The 12,720-nt window shown below is 45.1% G+C and overlaps 1 protein-coding gene across 1 annotated transcript; it reads left to right on the top strand.

Annotated features, from left to right (window-relative positions):
- Positions 1-6,050: 6,050 nt before the first annotated feature.
- Positions 6,051-12,435, top strand: si:dkey-87k14.1 (leucine-rich repeat transmembrane protein FLRT2). Its single transcript, XM_034857673.1, has 2 exons — positions 6,051-6,578; positions 9,026-12,435. Exon 2 carries the CDS (start codon positions 9,471-9,473, stop codon positions 11,505-11,507), a length of 2,037 nt encoding a protein of 678 aa, XP_034713564.1. The 5' UTR covers positions 6,051-6,578; positions 9,026-9,470; the 3' UTR covers positions 11,508-12,435.
- The last annotated feature ends 285 nt before the right edge of the window (positions 12,436-12,720 follow it).

A 12,720-nucleotide genomic window follows, 5' to 3' on the forward strand; every position in this document is an offset into this window, starting at 1 on the left:
GTCCTTACCTAGGTACTGTCAGGGCCCTCATACTCTGCTCCTGACTGGCTAGTAGTCCTTACCTAGGTACTGTCCGGGACCTCAATCTCTGCTTCTGACTGGCTAGTAATCCTTACCCAGGTACTGCTCATGTGCAAACAAAGATGGAACAGATGTCAGATGTCTCACTCTGATGCTAAAACAGAGAGCTCAACACACAGGGTAAATTAAAAAAAGAGCTGCAGAGATGTGCAGTTCAACAAAAATATGTTGAGTTTTTGAAAAATAAACCTATTCTGATTAAACTTCTAAATATAGTTGTGATCCTGAAAATTAGCATAATAAGAGCACTTTAATTCTCTCAAACTCAACGACAGAAAAAGAAATTACCCAACCAGATGGAAGATTTGGGGCTTTTCTTTATTGCCTGGTAATCCACCACTGATTGAACCGCATGTCACCGCACGGCCCACCACACACACACGTCCTCACAAAAACATCTTTGTTGTTGTCTCCGCTGCTCTCCGTCTGTCTGTGATCGGCTCTTCTATAAATAGCAAAAGATGCAGCGGGGGGGCAGCGGCTGCATGCTTAAAGGTCGAGGAACAGCGGAGGAGTGGGCTCCGCTGATGCTTCCAGCAGCAGTACATGTCTGGCCCATTATGTTAAAGCACCTAAAAAGAGAAATACAGGATCTCAGGGAGGACACTCTGTTTTCAGGCGCTGTTGAAGTCATAACCTCGGCCGAGGCTTCAACTAAGCCCTCAAAAGCTTCGTTGTGTGCCCCCCCCCCCCCCCCCCCCCCCCCCCCCCCCCCCCCCCCCCCCCTCCGGGTTAGAGTGGGGTTAGTCTATATACAGTAGATAACGTTTCTTTTCCTGGATTGTTCAGATGTTGTTGAAGATGGTTACCTGGTCCTCAGGTCTCTGCAGGGTAAATCCAGACAGCTAGCTAGACTATCTGTCCAATCTGAGGACTATGGTTACCTGGTCCTCAGGTCTCTGCAGGGTGAATCCAGACAGCTAGCTAGACTATCTGTCCAATGTGAGGACTATGGTTACCTGGTCCTCAGGTCTCTGCAGGGTAAATCCAGACTGCTAGCTAGACTATCTGTCCAATCTAAGTTTTCTGTTGCACGAATAAAACAACTTTTTAATCGCCAATAAACCAGAGTGCGTTTTTCTCCCATCCCAGAATGCTCTGTGGACTAGATTGTCTGTGTGAACCTCCTTGGTTTTAAAAAGAGTTAGACGGAGGAGTTAATATATCTTCAGATCTTAAAATGTTGTCACTCATGCTTGGTTATATTGTCTAAAGATATGCACAAGGAAATCCTTATCTATATCTTTTCCTTTAACTAGTTTCTTTAAGTGTTCAACATCAAGAGTGGTCTTGGTAATTGCCTTTTCTATTTCAGAACTAACAATGTTGTAGTTGACTGGAGTGGCCTATTCATTTTATGTTTTGTAAACAGATTCCTGTAATCTGGTCACATATCCAGGTAATCCATTACACCCCAAATCCCCCCCCCCCCCCCCAGAGCAGCTGTCCAGGTCGACCTGAAACGACATTGTCATGCAAGCCACATGCAACGACTCCCACACTGTGATAAGCTGCAGAGCGATTTAGCCGGTATTTTAATTTAATAGATGGGGTTACAAGAGGCAGCAGCAGATGTGGTGTTTGGCAGCAAGTGCTCAAACCCTGAATGTTGTTATCCGTGTGTGTGTGTGTGTGTGTGTGTGTGTGTGTGCGTGTGTGCATTGCTGGATGTTTGTCTGAAGGTTGGAAAGGTCGGTCTCATACGGGCAAAGCAGTGACAGTTCAAAGGATAAATAAGGTATTCTTCTCAATCAAACAACACCGTGAGGAAGCCGATCAGACGTCTGCGCTTCCTTTCATCATCCTGCTGCTGGATGTTTGAGTCTGGATTCACTGCAAAGAATCCACCGACCAGCAGAAGACTTTCATTACAGGGAATAATGCACCGCCTCAAAGTGTGAAAATGTCTCTCTGCTGCAGAAAATATACAATGCACCCAAACGGAGAACTGTTTGGATAAGATGGCGACTTGTAGGACTTGGTGACACAGTTCAGAAGCTACAAATGAGAGCAGACTAAACAGTTGAGCAAGGGAGGAGAACTACTACCATGCTCGGCAGGTGGATTTCTGCGTTATCACAGGATCACATATCACACGAAGATCCATCTTGTCCAACCCGTTCTTACTCTGAACTTGTAAAATACGGACGTTTGGGCTGTGGCTGTCGGTGTGAGCAGGAGCTCCGAGGGGTTTGCAGATGACGTAGCACTAAGAGCGACAACGATAGCAATCAGTATGAAAGCCCAAAATCCGCATAGCGAGGTTGGTTGGGGTGGTAGACGGGTCTAACAACACAGGACTTTCACCCAGGTGGCTGGGGATCGTGTCTCCGCGTGTGACGTTTCCTAAACCCAACTGTCCAATTCCTGTTCTGCGTGTAGTGGAAATGTAAGGCCACCAACCGTCCCGTTCTTCTTTTCCTAAACCCAACCGTCCCGTTCTTCTTTTCCTAAACCCAACCGTCCCGTTCTTCTTTTCCTAAACCCGCCCGTCCCGTTCTTCTTTACCTGAACCCAACTGTCCCTTTCTTGTCCCAAGTGTCATGGAAAAGTTCGCCCACCTACAACCTTTTCCTTAAGCTAACTGTTGGCTGGGAGGAGGCCTCGGGGAAGAACCAGGACTAGGTGGAGAGATAATATCTCCAACGCCTGGGAACGCCTCGGGACCCCCCAGTCGGAGCTGGTTGATGTGGCTCGGGAAAGGGAAGTTTGGGGTCCCCTACTGGAGCTGAAGATGGATGTAACTACGTCAAAAGTGACGCCAATAGTCCCAACCCAGCAGCTTTAAGACGCTAAAGGAGCCTTTTAGCATATATTATGAAGCCAAAGACACCTGACCAAGTGTTGGTGTTTTACGAAGAGAAAGATTCCTAGAGAAAACTTGGTCATTGCATCTGATTGTATGGTCAACTGTTCTCCATCAGGAGAGATTTGTTCAATATTGAATAAAGCTGCACCTAGATGGGGGGGATGAAGAGAGGACCCAAATGCAGAGATTTGGAGGCAGGCAGGAGCACAGGGGTTTATTTCAACACAGTTTAAAGAAAACACAGGGAGTCAAGCGGGCACGGCAACATCCCAAAAATACAAAAGCCACAAACCAGGATCTAGGGTGTAGGTTAATCAGGAACAGGATGACTAAAGTGGGAAAATCTGCCGCTGAGCAAACGGGCTGACAGACAAAGCAACATGTTGCCAAAAGATCTGACAACAGGGGTTAAATACAAGAGGTAACAAGGTAATGGGGAACAGGTGAGACGTCAGGTGAATCACATTAGGGCGAGGCGGGACAATCAGACAGACACAAAGCAAAGCTAGACAAGACTAGACAAGACAAGAAACCATACTATCAAAACAAAACAGGAAGCAGAACAAACAGACACTGACCGGGGAAACACTGAGCCACAAACACAAGGAGACAAAACCAGACCAAAAACCACAGAAGGATACACAAAGAAACCAAAGCACCCACCCTAAACCATCACAGAACCGTATCTGAAACCATCAGACTCAAGGCATTTGTTGAAGGCTCTAGCATCATTTTCCAGAGAACACCCACCATCAATCACTAATGAAATCACAACCACTTTACACGATTACTAATTGACTTTTGCATTTATTGAGCTTGAAAAACACTGATACAGTTGAAGAAATCAACAGTGAAAACAACGTGAACTGTTAAATTAGTTCACGTAAATCTGTTCCCTGTATCCGTCTTTTATTGTCTGTAAAGCGTCCTTGAGTGTTAGAAAGGCGCTGTTAAATAAAATGTATTATTATTATTATTATTATTATTATTATTATTATTATTATTATTATTATTGTTATTATTATTAAATTTCCCATTCATTCTTTTTTGTGTGATAATAATATGAGTTTACTGTCGAAATGTGAGATGCAAAATAATCCTTTTTCCGGATTACATTGTTTTTGTGACCGTGAGGAGACAAAATCACGGTCAAATTTTGATTTATTGCACAGCCCACATCTATAACAACCTTCACCTGGCTGCAACCAGTGCACGCGTTGCCTTCCAGGAGCCAAACAGCACGGAGGAAGTTAATGTAGACACTGGCAACTGGAGGAGCTGAGAGCCGAGTTGTGGAGGGGAAAAGGGCACCAGGACCAGGTCTGGGTCAGCAGCAGCAAGGGGCGACTGTGGCTCAGTGGTGCCTGCCAATTGGAAGGTTGCTAGTTCAATCCCTGGTCCTGCAGTGCCATGTCGAAGTGTCTTTGGGCAAGACACTGAACCCCGAACATAAGTCTGTGTGAACTGTTAAATTTCCCATTCATTCTTTTCCCAATGAACTTTTTGAATTCCCCTTCAGAACACAAGACTGTGACAATAATAAGAGTTTACTGTCAAAACGTAAGGTGCAAAATAATCATTTTTTCAGGATTACATTGTTTTTATGACCGTTGGGAGCCAAAATCACAGTTGCACAGCCCACATCTATAACAACGTTCACCTGGCTGCAACCCATGCACGCGTTGCCTTCCAGGAGCCGAACAGCACGGAGGAAGTTAATGTAGACACTGGCAGAGGAGCTGAGAGCCGAGTTATGGAGGGGAAAAGGGCACCAGGACCAGGTCTGGGTCAGCAGCAGCACCAGGGTTGGCAGAGCAGGCGCACAGACAGTATACAGTACATATACAATACATATAGGCCTACAGTACATATACAGTACAAATACAGTTCATAGAGGTTTATGTCTCAACGCAGGAGTCCTAGTTCCAGTCTGACCTGCTATGATTTCCTGCATGTCTTCCCCCTCTGTCCTCCCCTGTCTCACCTGGCTGTCCTGTCTCACCTGGCTGTCCTGTCTCACCTGGCTGTCCTGTCCATGTGGCGACTCTGGATCAGTGGTGGAGCGGTTGGTTGCGGGTTCGATCCCTGGCCCTGCAGTGCCGTGTTAATGTGTCTTTGGGCAAGACACTGAACCCCGAAACACAAGACTGTGATAATAATACGAGTTTATTGTCAATGTTTTGATTCATTGCACAGCCCACATCTATAACAACCTTGATCATTGATGTGTAAATGTGTGTGTGTGAGTGTGTGTCTGATGAGATACACACACATGTGCGGCAGCCTCGGCCACAGTGTGTGAATGTGTGTGAATGGTGAATGGTTCCTGGATGATGTAAAAGCGCTTTGAGTAGTCGTTAAGACTAGAAAAGCGCTGAAATATGAGTTTCTTTTTTACCAAATTACCACAAAAAATGGATGGTTTCCGTGCAACGCTATTTGCAAATACAACTGTTCACTTTCATTCCTCGGATCTTAACTATTAGTTAAAATAATTCATAATTTCTGCTTTGTTAACTCAAATATTAATTATAATTCTATACAAATGAGGGTTATTGACCATGGATTCCAAAAAGTAGAGTAAAACTAGTGATAGTAAGGTGGTGGTAGTGAAATAAAAAGATAATTAATAATGCATTGAAAATGTCAAATGTTGAAAAAAGGGTAAAAAGAAAAAATCTTTTTGACCCGGGAGGACAACACAAAGGTTAAATAAAAGAAGCTTGCCTTTCTTCTTCTTCTTCTTCTTCTTCTTCTTCTTCTTCTTCTTCTTCTTCTTCTACTTCTTCTTCTTGTTTCTATAGGAAAACCCAAATACAAACATAAGCAGTTTATTGTGTATTATTGTTCTTTACACAACAGCATAAACCTCAGATTTTTAAATAAGAGATGCAGTCAGCCCAAGCAGTGAACTACATTATGTGTAGCTCAAAATAAAAATAATAATAATAATAATAATAATAATAGGGTAATTATTACTATTTTAAATGGTCCCAAAAGGTCTGAAAAAAACGCTTTCTTCACATACCTCAATGGACTGAGTGAGAGAGAGAGAGAGAGAGTGTGTGAGAGAGAGAGAGAGAGAGAGAGAGAGAGTGTTTGAGAGAGAGAGAGAGAGAGAGAGACAGAGAGAGAGCGAGAGAGAGAGAGAGAGTCAGAGAGAGAGAGTCAGAGTCTCGGGGCTCCAAGAGGGATCAGGCAGTCCTAAAACAGTTTACCCAGACTGTGGACTTGATATTTGGGGCTGCTGTTGTCGGCGGAGCAGCGGGGAACTGGCTGGGAGCCTCTATCTCTCCTCTCCTCTCCGCTTCATGTCCTCTTCCCTTTCTCTGAGTGCAGCGGAGGAACTTCACCGGCAGCTGCGGAGCAGCGCGGCCGGCCGGGAGTCCGTCTGTCCGGGTGCGCCTGAGGAGGGAGGCGGGGGTGGAGATGCGGAGCAGACCGCTGGTGACCTGAACTTCCTTCCTCTCCTTCCCGGCTGCGTCTGGACCTTGTCCATTCAGCACAATGCCACAGTCCTCCGCCACCAGCCAAGCGAGTAAGACCGGTCCGAAGCCGCGGCGGGAGCTGGGAGCGGACGCAGCGGGCACAATGCGGACTATGTGCCCGGTCTGAGCGCAGCTTCTTGCGGAGAGACGAGCCCCACAGGGCTGGGTGTGCAGCGGCAAGACTTTCTGCTCTACTGAAGGTGAGAAGACGGGGAATGAATGCCATAGGCAGAAGCCTTGTTATTGTGTATTTTGAACGTAGAATTTCCTTTTAAATGTGTGTGTTATGTTCACATACGCTATTTATGTAATTTCATTTCTCACATGAATGTAGGCAACCCTTTCAAATTGTCGGAATAAGCAGCTACAGACTGAAACACATGGGAGAACATGCACTACTTTAGGAATTAGCCTACTCAAGGATTTCATAGGCTTCGTTTTTTGACTTCTCTTTTCCAATTTGGCCCACTTCATTGTCATGAATGCTAAAAAAACAACAACACAACAGCAACAAAATAGGCAGATTTATTATGTATACCAGGCATGTCTCAGGGCAAAAAGAAAGAAACTACCCACCAGTTCCTTCTTAAACTGGGGCAATGTTGCTGAACCAAAGCTGTCTTCTTTAATTTAGTCTACTCTTTGCAGGATCCCACTAATATATAATATATCCCAGGACTGATGCCAAAGACCCTGATGATAAAAGACGCGGTGAGCTCGGGTCACCATAATTGGACTCAGCTAGATGCCTTGTTTGCCCCCCAAGGAACATTACATAACTGTTGAACTGCCTTGGCCACAAATCAATGCAATCTGTCAATTGGCTGCTGCTGCCTGCTGCCATTTTATTAATAATCACCACCACCCGGCTAACAACACCGTCTCAGACACTTCCTTTGCTTGGAGAGGGACTGTATTGGATTGTAAAGTAGTAGAATGGAGTTTAAGTGATATGTTGTCTTCTTTTTGTACCCAAAAAATAACAAGGCTCTGAACTAATACCGATGCTTTAACAAATCTCCCCACTTTGTTTAAATCCTACAACCTTGAGCGTGCAGTAGCACCTTCCGTCACGGTGAGTGGTCCACATCGATCTTAGTTTTGTCCCCGTGCAAGACATTTGTCTCATCTTATCTGTGGTGACAGGCTGCGTTCATCACCACCCAGCACTCCTCCTCTGCTCCGGCACAGCTAACCGTAATGAATCAAGCCAGGAGAGGAATGCAAAGTGTAATTCAGCAATAATCAAACAGCAGATATTTGACTTTGTAGCACCACGTGAGGTGATGCCGTGTCTGCAACAGGATCTGAGTCCACCTCTTTAACCTGCTGGGGGGAAGGCCACCATCCTTCATGGGGCTCACAGGGGTGTGACGATACCTCGATACATCGATTCAATCCTCGACGATCCAATATTAATACTAATAGCAATAAACTTTGTCTCTATAGCACTCTTCTTAACAAGGTTACAAAGTGCTTTCCAGAAAAACAGAAGATAAAAAAACAAAGAACAAGAAAAGCAACTTCAAGGAAGTAACTAAAAACAGAGAAGAAAATATAAAAAATATGTAAATGTATACATTCATATGTACTTATATACACATATATACATTCATGTACACATACACACACTCAATAATACCATGTGCACATGTACTCAAATTGTTGATACCAAGTATAGGGATACATGTCATCATTTTTAGAAATTCCCATTTTATATTCATTCTTTTTATTAAAAAGGTTGTTTGTTTTTCCTTTTTATGACTGGAAGAGTCAATTCAATCCTCAACGATCCAATATTAATAATAATAGCAATAAACTTTATGTCTATAGGACTTTTCTTAAGGTTACAAAGGGGCTTTCCAGAAAAAAAGATTTAAAAAAACTAAGAACAAGACAACCAATGGCAACGAAGTAAAATACAAAAAATCTGAGGTGTCACAAAACACCTAAAATAATAAGAAATGTAAATGCATACATTCATATGTGTACATACACATATATATACACATACACACAAACATGTACACAAATTATTGATACAGAGTACAAATTTTGTGAAAGCACCACTAGTCAATCCTATAACATCGCAATATATTGACATTGATGTATTTGGTCCAACTCATCGTGATATTTGATTTTCTCGCCCAGCTCTGTTTTAACGTTGTCCTCCGAATGGATTTATTGTAATAAAATGTATAATTTACACCCCCCAGGCGCTAATAAGCGAGCCAGTTGTCTCCCTCACTAGCTCGAATTGTGCTTTTGGCGGCCATGTTTTTTTTTAAATGCTCTTCTTATCAGTGTTCCTGTTCATGGTTATCAACAGGGGGAAGGATATGAAAAAAACCTGAAGCATCTTAGCGTGTGATTTGTGTTTTAGATTACAGCTCATGTTAATAATCCTTTTTCGTTTCCCAGCACCTTTACCCTACACCTTTGCCCTCAGGATCTTTGCAAATACATGTTTCCACTAGCTGTCTGAGTCATTTGCATGCACACTGCTCTGCTTTCCCAATTTACAAAATCATTTGCATTTGTGGGATGGAAAAGGAGAATAAATCCTCTGGTCGTTTGGTTGAAAGCACGCATTTTGAGGAGATAAAAACTGACACATTATTTCCACATTATTGTTATTTTGCAACAGGTTTCCGGATCCAGATGTCAAGTCAGAGAGAGGCTTTGACGCTGTGGAGCCTCCAGTTTGTGACGTGAAAGGCAAGGTAGCGAGGAAGAGGCCCCTCCAATGATAATCATCTGGGGTTTTGTACATGGCTCTGTCAGACCTCGAGTGCCATGACAAGAGCTCTACCCGGTGGTAAAAAGAAGAAGAAGTGAGGCTGAAAATGTGATGAACAGTACTAATGTTTTCCAGCTCAATTATGGACAGTGGCTGAAAGAATCACATTGCTCAATGAGACCATTGCTATTGTGTTGGGGAGCTTAGGACAACTAATTACCAAGGGATTACTCAAGACCTTCTTCAGCACCAGGCTGGACATGCTGGTGTGGTTAAGCAACCCGAGAAATCCAACAACTGTTCTGTTGGATCTTAATTTCTTCTAATTTCTTTCTCTTCTGATCCGTTTGAAATGGAGATACAGTGGCGTTTGTGGAATAAGGACTGGGCCTCCTTTATACGGCCGTGGATACCTATACTGTTGGGCCTTCACCTCCAGTTCTCCCGGGCCTCCAACTGTCCCGAGGAGTGCCGCTGCGACCGCACCTTTGTTTACTGCAACGAGCGGAGCCTGACCTCAGTGCCTCTGGGAATCGGTGAGGGTTATAAGACCCTTTACCTCCACAACAACCAAATCAATAATGCTGGTTTTCCCTTGGAGCTCCATCACGTGGCTTCAGTGGAAACCGTGTTTCTCTATGGCAACCAGCTGGATGAGTTCCCCATCAACCTGCCCAAAAATGTAAGGGTTCTCCATCTGCAGGAGAACAACATTCAGACCATCTCCAGAGCGGCTCTGGCCCAGCTTCTTTGGCTGGAGGAGCTACATTTGGATGATAACTCCATTTCTACCGTAGGGGTGGAGGAAGGGGCCTTCCGTGAGGCCATAAGCCTGAAGATGCTCTTTCTCACCAAGAACCACATGAGCAGTGTGCCTATTGGTCTTCCAGATGATCTAAAAGAGTTGCGATTGGACGAGAACCGGATTGCGGTTATCTCAGAGGAAGCCTTTAGTAATATCACCCGCCTGCAGCGCCTACAGTTGGACGGGAACCTGTTGACGGACGAAGGGATTGCGCCAGGGACCTTTCAGAACCTGGTCACCCTTAGGGAGCTGTCCCTGGCCCGCAACTCGCTCACATTCCCTCCCCCGTTCCTCCCAGGGGAGGTGCTGGTTAAATTAAACTTTCAGGAAAATCAGATAACCGGGATCCCTGCTAGGGCATTCGCAGGGTTGCACAAGCTGGAGCGGCTGGATATTTCCAACAACCAGCTGCAGTCGTTGACGGAGGGGGTCTTCGATGGTCTCGTCAGTCTCAGGCAGCTCACTGTTCGGAACAACCTCTGGCTGTGCGACTGCAGCATTCAATGGGTGGTGTCGTGGCTTAAATCTCTGCCGGCCTCGCTCAATGTGCGCGGTTTCATGTGCCATAAACCGGAAGTGTTCCGGGGCATGGTGATCAGAGAGCTGAGTGCCGAGCTGGTCCAGTGCCCGCGGAGCACAGGGACGCCAACGCCGCCGACTTCCCCGGCTGACACTGCTTTGATCCCATCCCTGCCATCGCCCTCAGACTCCCCCCTGGTCACTCCGTTTGTTTCCTCCTCCTCCTCATCCCCTTCTTCCTCCAGGCAACCCTTCCCCACATTTCCAACCCTCTACCCTGTCTACTCAACCAGAGAGGGGGGATTGAGGACTAAGCAACCTCTGGACCCCAAGAGGGAAACTTTGCAGGTAACGTTTGCCATACTGAATGACTCGGCTATCCACGTCAGCTGGTTGGCCGCCTTTCCAGTCACTGCCTACAAGGTGACCTGGGCCAGGATGGGCCCCAGTCTCACAGGGGACACCGTCAGGGAGAGGATGGTAGGTGGGAAACACCGGGGGATCCGACTGGCTAACCTCGAGCCAAAGTCCACCTATCGGATCTGCGTCATTCCCTTGGACGCGTTCAATAACTACCGGCCCAAAGATGATACCGTGTGCACCGAGGCCGTGACCACAGCGGCCTCTTTCAGCCCCGACAACAACAAAAGGCCGTCGGGGCCGGAGCAGGCCACGCAACAGGAGCCCGGCTCGCCTTTCTTGCTTGCCGGGCTGATTGGCGGAGCCGTGATTGTGGTCTTGGTGGCGCTCCTCAGCATCTTCTGCTGGCACATGCATAAGAAGAGCCGCTCCAAGTCCTCCACCAAGTGGAAATACAACCGGGGTCGGAGGAAAGATGACTATTGCGAGGCAGGAACCAAGAAAGATAATTCCATACTGGAAATGACTGAGACCAGCTTCCAGCTAGTCTCACTCAACAACGAACAGCTCCTCAAGGGAGATTTCCACATTCAGCCTATTTACACCCCTAATGGGGGCATCGGCTTTCGAGACTGCCCCCTGGAGAACAACAGCACAGTTTACTGCAAGAACAATGTTCAGGATGCAGACTTTTGTGGCACATGATGATTTTGGAGAGCATCGGCATTTTTACTGACATACCTACGTTTTACTAGACACTGTACAGTGTTTGAAAACCCTGCGTCTTTAAGAAATGTAATTTATACAACTTACTGGACAGTACTTTTTTTACAAAACTTTGGGTCTTTTAAGTTATTGGTTTCGGGATTTGTGCTGTTTGAGTTCACACAGACATGTACAATCAGGATTCATTTATTCCCAAGTGTTATTTCTGGGTTTCAGTTACATTTTAATTAATAGTGAATGGTTTTGAAGTCATTGTAGACTGTATCCACGGCAGATACAGAATCCACGAAAACCAGCTGGTTGGATTCTGTGTGAGAGAAGGAGAAAAGAGAAGGGCACAAATCAGCCAGGATCACCACTAGAGGGTTTAGTTTTTTGGGGAACCACACAGACCACCACACTCTTCCTGTGACCGTTTTCAATCAAGTCATCCCAGTCATATGGCACATTTATTTAATTGCCACTACAGTCAATAGAGATGCACATTATTAGATTCCTGCTCTAGGAAGAGGACATTTATTTTGCAAATGGGATCTGGTCTCTCTTCACAAGGAAAAGGTAAAAGTCACACTCATTAAACTTTCACAGAAAAGGGGCAGGGCGCTGTGCTTTCACCTGCTTTCCAAGATGAATGCTTTACCACTGTTAAGAGGGTCATGTTGTTTGATGGTGGGTGTCAACAGAGTGAGCACCAAAGATCTGCCATCTACTGCAAGTTTAACCCATCAAGAACCAACTATTTTCCCTCTGTTCAGCAAAAATAATGTCACGGTGAAACAGTATATGTACGTGCCTTGCAGTTATTAGCTTACAATGTCTTTCGAATCCATGTTTTTTTTGCACAAAAGGTGTACTTGTGTATATACAATTGATTGTCGTTGGGGAACGCTCTCGTTCCTGATTATTTATTTACCTGGTTACACATTTAATTAAAAACATATCTCTCCAAAAGTGAAGTTATTCCTCTCATGATCTGTCTAATGATCACTGACTCACGCCGGTGATGGTGTACTCATGTGGGAGCGATATGTAGCACAGGTCTGTGAGGAGAAGGAAGCCATTTCAACTAAATTAAACCCGGTGTTGTCTTCCCATCGAAATTGATGTTTTTATCTTTTGCTTTTGTTTTTTGTCCCTTTTTTCAACACTTTTTTTGACATTTAACACTACATAACACTGACTTTGTAACTTT

The sequence above is a fragment of the Etheostoma cragini genome, chromosome 20 (genome assembly GCF_013103735.1).
Source record: "Etheostoma cragini isolate CJK2018 chromosome 20, CSU_Ecrag_1.0, whole genome shotgun sequence".
NCBI classification, from domain to species: domain Eukaryota; kingdom Metazoa; phylum Chordata; class Actinopteri; order Perciformes; family Percidae; genus Etheostoma; species Etheostoma cragini.

Bases quoted from the DNA above. Each gene is read 5' to 3' on its own strand.
- si:dkey-87k14.1 (XM_034857673.1), top strand. From the start codon at position 9,471: ATGGAGATACAGTGGCGTTTGTGGAATAAGGACTGGGCCTCCTTTATA.